General features: G+C 41.6%; 1 protein-coding gene across 1 annotated transcript; it reads left to right on the top strand.

Annotated features, from left to right (window-relative positions):
• The first annotated feature begins 2,827 nt into the window (after positions 1-2,827).
• On the top strand, positions 2,828-4,407 carry SST (somatostatin). Its single transcript, XM_027848741.1, has 2 exons — positions 2,828-2,965; positions 4,195-4,407. The coding sequence occupies exons 1-2, from the start codon at positions 2,828-2,830 to the stop codon at positions 4,405-4,407; spliced, it is 351 nt and encodes a 116-aa protein (XP_027704542.1).
• The last annotated feature ends 1,593 nt before the right edge of the window (positions 4,408-6,000 follow it).

Below are 6,000 nucleotides of genomic sequence, written 5' to 3'. Positions count from 1 at the left end.
AAGAGGTACAGAAAGCCCATGAAGAGAAGAATGTCTTGAAAAGAAGAACTGGCCAAATGGGGAAAAAAAGGCACAAAAATTCACTGAAGAAAAATTCTTAAAAAGTAGAATTGGCCAAATAGAAAAGGAGGTACAAAAGCTCACTGAAAAAAATAATTCCTTAAAAATTAGAATTGAGCAAATGGAAGCTAATGACTTTATGAGAAATCAAGAAAAAGTAAAGTGAAACCAAAAGAATGAAAAAATAGAAGACAATGTAAAATATCTCATTGGAAAAACAGCTGAGCTGGAAAATAAATCCAGGAGAGATAATTTTAAAAGTATTGATATACTTGATAGCCATGATGAAAAAAAAAGAGCCTGGACAGGTCTACAGAGCTGTTGTGCTGACCTCATTGTTGTATGCTTGTGAAAACTGGACAGTATACCAGCGCCACACCAGGAAACTGAATCACTTTCATTTCAATTGCCTTAGGAAAATTCTGAAGATTACCTGGCAGGATAAGATATCAGACAGAGGTCCTTTCTTGAACTAAACTGGTAAGCATACAAATTCTGCTTCAGAGAGTGCAACTCCAGTGCGCTGGCCACATTGTTCAAATGCAAAACATATGCTTGCCAAAAAGACTATTTTATGGAGAACTCACACAGAGCAAGCATTCAAGCATTCAGGGCAAGCATTGCACAAAACCCCTGAAGCTTGGAATAGTGTACCCTTCACCCTGGAAACAGAGCCTTACTTTAACAAAGAATTAGAAGTCAAGAAATAGACTGGGAAAATGAGCAAACAGCAGAAAATATTCTGACCATAGAAAGTTACTATCGGTGACAAGGAATATCAAAACACACACTCAGAAGATGATAACAAAGTCAAAGCTCCAACATCTCCAAGAAAAATGTGAATTGGTCTCAGGACATGGAAGAGGTCAAAAAGAATTTTGAAAATCAAATAAGAAAGTTAAGGAAAAAATGGGAGGAGAAATGAGAGTGATGTAAAGAAATTATGAAAAAAGAGTCAACAGCTTGGTAAAGGAGACACATGGTCTGAAAAAGTGAAACAGGGACACCCTCAAAGTCTCTCTTAAGAACTTTGGAATTAATTGTGTGACATGGGAGACACTGGCACAGGGCCACCCAGCATAGTGTGCCCACATCAGAGAAGGTGCTGTCCTCTACGAGCAAAGCAGAATTGAAACAGCTCAAAGGAAATGCAGGACACGTACATTTAGAGAAACCACCCCAAATATTCACATGGACTATTAACTTGTGGTAGAGCATTCCAAACCACAGTCAGACGAACTGAAACTTGACTCTAGTAAGTGATGTCATTTTGGTCCTCTTCAAGAACAAAGGACGACACCCAACCAGCATGTGTGGTATATAGGTTATATATGTGTAGTATGTAAGTTATACATGTGTAGTAGTATTTCCATATTAGTCGTGTTGTGAAAGAAAATATAGACCAAAATAAATACCTCAAGAAAAATAAAGGAAGTAAAAAAGTATACTTAAATCTGTATTTCAACACCATCAATTCTTTCTCTGGGAATACAGGGAAATAATGGGTCCTGGCTACACTTAGAGCCTTCTACCCAAGGGTGCTCCATTACCTTCCCCTGGAACTTCAGATGCAAGGTATCTCCTGTCATCCCTCCCAGTCACCCCGGGGTACACTCTGTGACTGCCCCTCTCCAACCCCACTCCAGGGGCCAAATCCCAGAAATCTGGAAACTCTAACATTGTCTTAAAAATCACAGCCAATTCAATCAAAAGACATTTATTACAGGCTTACTATGTTCCAGGTACTGTGGTGTGCCCCGGAGCTAGGGGTGGGTCATTTTAAGAAGTCTTGGGATTTATATTGTTTGGGATTCAGAGTATGGATCCTCCCCTCCACTGGAGTTTCTCATTTCCTCCTAAGTGCAATGTTTAGGCAAGGATTTGATTTGCCTACAACCTTGCACATAATCCGGAGGTGCAATTAGGAAATATTTCTTTTAAACTAAAATGGAAATATTGAAGCTAATCATCCTTTTACAAGTCTCCCAGAAGGAGAGGAAGATGACACCTGGGAGTTACCCACACCAAAGGGAGCTGAGGACTTTAGAAAATAGAGAGAGGAGTGGAGAATCCCTCAAGGGATGGGAGAGTGTGACATCGGCAGCCAGTTCCACGTTTGTACGCAAAAGGTTGAAGGCCCTTTACAATCCCTTAACAGCCTCTCCATACCATTAGGTGAAAACTTCTCCCCAGCATTTCTAAAGTGGGGTACTCCACACTAGGAATAGGGTGTACAGTTCTCTTTCCTAAACCTGCACCCTTAATAGCCCTCCCTCCTAGTCTCGCATTTACACACAAGGCACCCATGATGAACCTCCAACCAACCCTGTATACACATTTGCTTTGTATCCATAGAGCTCCTTTCTCGAGGCATACAAACCAGAAGAGCTTGACTAAGTGTCTGTGTATATGCCTGAGTGCTGGCCTTAGTATATGTGTGTGTGTGTGTGTGTGTGTGTGTGTGTGCGCGCCCGCCTGTGCATGACCTTGTTCGATTTTTTAACTAAGCTCCTTTGGGTGGTGTCATCTTCCATCACCTCTGTGATTGATTCCGCGAAGCTAATGGTGCGTAAAAGCGCCAGTGAGTTCCGGGGCGCCTCCTATCCTGACGTCAGGAAGAGAGTTTAAAAGGGGGGGAATGCGCCAGGAGATCCCACAAGCGGCTGCGGGAGAAGAGAGGTGGAAAGCCTTGGCCCTGCCCAGTCCCCTCCTGAAGGTTTCGGTGTTTGGACAGCTGCGCCCTCCTCGCCCTCTCAGTGCAGGAAAGATGCTGTCCTGCCGCCTCCAGTGCGCGCTGGCCCTGCTCTCCATCACCTTGGTGGTGAGCAGCGTCAGCGCTGCTCCCTCGGACCCGAGGCTCCGCCAGTTTCTGCAGAAGTCTCTGGCCGCCGCAGCAGGAAAACAGGTATGACAAAATCCACTTCTAGTCCTTTCCTCCCTCCACTTAAACCCCCAACCCTGCAAGCCTGCAGCTGCTTCTTGGTCCAAGTAGGTTCGAGGAGGCGCCCTGTCGAGTTTCACTGGGTAAGTGTCTCTGGATAATAAGGAGAAGGAAGAAGGGAGAGGGGACTTTCCTGCCCTGTGGTCTAAAGAAAACTCTGGGAGCTAATGGGAGTAGAGACTCAGGGAGGTAAACGAAGGTTTGCTTTGCACGCCTGAAGACACCTGACGCCAAGAACTTCCCAAGTCAGGAATTCCCAACTCTGCCTTTTTGGTCCCCATTGGAGTTTCTATGCTCCAAGAAGTCTTGGCCAGTCCCTCCCAGAAGTTGAGTCGCACCTTGGGGAACGAGCTGGCCAGTACCTTTGAGAATAGGGGCGACAAGGGAAATAGGAGGTCCCAAGGTCAGGGCTAACCACTTGCATCCTGAGGGGACAAAGGGGAATGTGGAACTGTCCCCGGTGCTGAAATACAGTTGGAACTGCTGTGGGTGCTGACTGCGCCCTCCAGGTGCACCAAGCAGCCCTGCGGAAAGTGGAAAAAGCTAAGTGAAGAGGAAACCACCCTAACACACTAACCACTGCTAATAAGCCTCTCTCCTGGCTTACAGTTGAATGAGACTCTCTCAAAAAGGTACTTTGTAATCTTTGGTGCAGTGCTCACAGTTAAGCATTGAGTTGAAAAAAATTTTAATAAATTATTTACCTTTATCTAATTGTGTTTGTTTGTTTGTTTTTGCCTAGTTAGATTATCTATGTCTACTTCTAGTTTTCAGGCACCCTAATATATCAGGAGATAAAAAGATCTAATAAACCTGAATGTTGAAAAGGGATGGAAATCTCAAAAGAATGTTCACTCTAATAGGATATGATTCAACAACTGTAATGTATAGAACTTGATAAAATAGGCATTTATCATCTCTTTTTAAAGGAACTAGAACTCTATAGCAAATGTTGAAATCTACTTTTGATTTTTATTCTTGACCAGATTTTATGTTTAAGAGTCCAGTCTTGGGAACTTGATAAACATCACAGATATTTGGATGAGTTGAATTTCTCCCAATAACAAGCTTTGCCCCGAATAACCAAGTTTCTAGATTTTTTGGCATCATATTCAATCTTCTCTTCTCTCTTTTCCTCTTTCCTTTGTCTCTTCCTTCTTTCCCAACCTATTTTGTTTTCTCTCTCCATTTAGGAACTGGCCAAATACTTTTTGGCAGAACTGCTGTCAGAACCCAGCCAGACAGAAAATGAGGCTCTGGAGCCAGAGGATTTGTCCAACGATCCTGAACCAGACGAGATGCGGATGGAGCTTCAGAGATCTGCTAATTCAAACCCAGCCATGGCACCCAGAGAACGCAAAGCTGGTTGCAAGAATTTCTTCTGGAAGACATTTACATCCTGTTAGCTTTAGAGAATTCTTCTTACCCATTTCAGACCTCTGAACCCCCACCTCCAAACCCCCACCTTGTTCCCCAGTTCCCTGAATCCTCAGCAAGAATACCACAATGAGAGCAGATGATTGTAAATATAAAACAAACAGTCATGGTGAAATTTAGAAACAACTAAATTTGATTTCAGATTGTTTTGTTAAACCTTTCCATTTCATTGTACATGATTAGCTTGGTTTGTGATTCCAGACTAGTTCTTTACAGTATCCACTCCAACTCTCACAGATGTACTATTTTTAATTCTTTGTCATAATAAAGTTTATGTTTCAAATTGTAACCCTCATATTTTGATCATTTACAATTGAAATTACTTTTTAAAGAAAGCTATGCCTTTAAACTTGTGTATTTTGAGGATTTCAGATGGGGAGTTGCAGTAAATATCCCCAGTAAATAAGATACCCCATTTCAAATTGTGTTTCCTTGTGGAGCTTGGTGTTTGTATCTCTAGGTAGGCATGCTTGAATACACATCTGTCTGCCAAGCTGTTATGTGAAATATCCAATGTTCAAAACATAAGGTGGATCTGCTTTGGAGGTCTGGGAACAGAACTTTGACTTGTGTAGTTCAAATAAAATTCTGCACTTTCAAATGATGTCTCTAGTCTCTCAATATTTAGATAAACGCCGTCTAATGGTTTACTACTTTTACAGAATCTTCCTTCACTACCGTTTTCATGATAACTGGGAAAGGAGGTTATGTCTGCCTGATACACTGACAATTTAAACCTGACTTGAGTTGAGAACTTGCTCCCTAAACAAGCATATTTGCTTTTTGTATTCCAGTTGCTGCAGGGCTCCAACTTTTCACTGACCACAGGTGAAGGTTGTAGGTTTTATTTCATCTCATCACCTAACTGGAAGAAATCAGAGCTAGCATTCCTTATTCAGATCTTAAATAATAGTCACTGAATTCTCCCACTTCCTAAATTTACAGTACAGTTGACTGAGAAGCAACCCCTTTTGTTCCTCTATCTGAAAAGCAAGTCCATTTTTGAAAATCCAAATGGCATAGTGCAAAGATAAAGATCAGAGAATTCTAAAATATGGTTACTCATAATATTACCATAGGCTAATGATGGGTAGTTTCCAAATATTTTGTGATTCAGGGAGAAACTGGCTATCCATACAGATAGTCTACTTGCATTGAATCTGGAATCAAATCCTGGCTATAAAAATAGGACTTCACTACCGTGGTAATAATTACTTCTAATAACATGCACTGGACTAGTGGGAGATCCTTGATTAATAAACAAAACATTAGGGTAGAGAACAGATCTTTGAACTGTGTATGTGGGATTCAGCTGAAGCCCACTCCTGGACACATAAACAGACACGCGGGATTCTACCTTAGAATGCCAAACCACATGAAATGAAAACATCCTCGAGTCATTTGTGTGTATCTTTTATTTAAATACCTTTAAGGAGAAATAATGTATGTTTCCCTTTAGAGATGTGACTTATTAAATTAAAGCCTCTGGTTCAATTTGGGTAAATAATGTCAGCTCCTAGTTATGGTCAAAACACAGAGAACAACTTCCCAAGCTGAGCAGA

The sequence above is a fragment of the Vombatus ursinus genome, unplaced genomic scaffold (assembly GCF_900497805.2).
Source record: "Vombatus ursinus unplaced genomic scaffold, bare-nosed wombat genome assembly UNPS02006874.1, whole genome shotgun sequence".
NCBI classification, from domain to species: Eukaryota; Metazoa; Chordata; class Mammalia; order Diprotodontia; family Vombatidae; genus Vombatus; species Vombatus ursinus.
Note: the sequence above shows the minus strand (reverse complement) of the source record. Positions and strands in the feature narration are given on the sequence as shown.

Excerpts from the sequence above, each read along its gene's own strand:
- SST (XM_027848741.1), top strand. The coding sequence starts at position 2,828 with ATGCTGTCCTGCCGCCTCCAGTGCGCGCTGGCCCTGCTCTCCATCACC. Across the intron at positions 2,966-4,194 it reads CCGCCGCAGCAGGAAAACAG|GAACTGGCCAAATACTTTTT; the intron begins GTATGACAAAAT and ends CTCTCCATTTAG.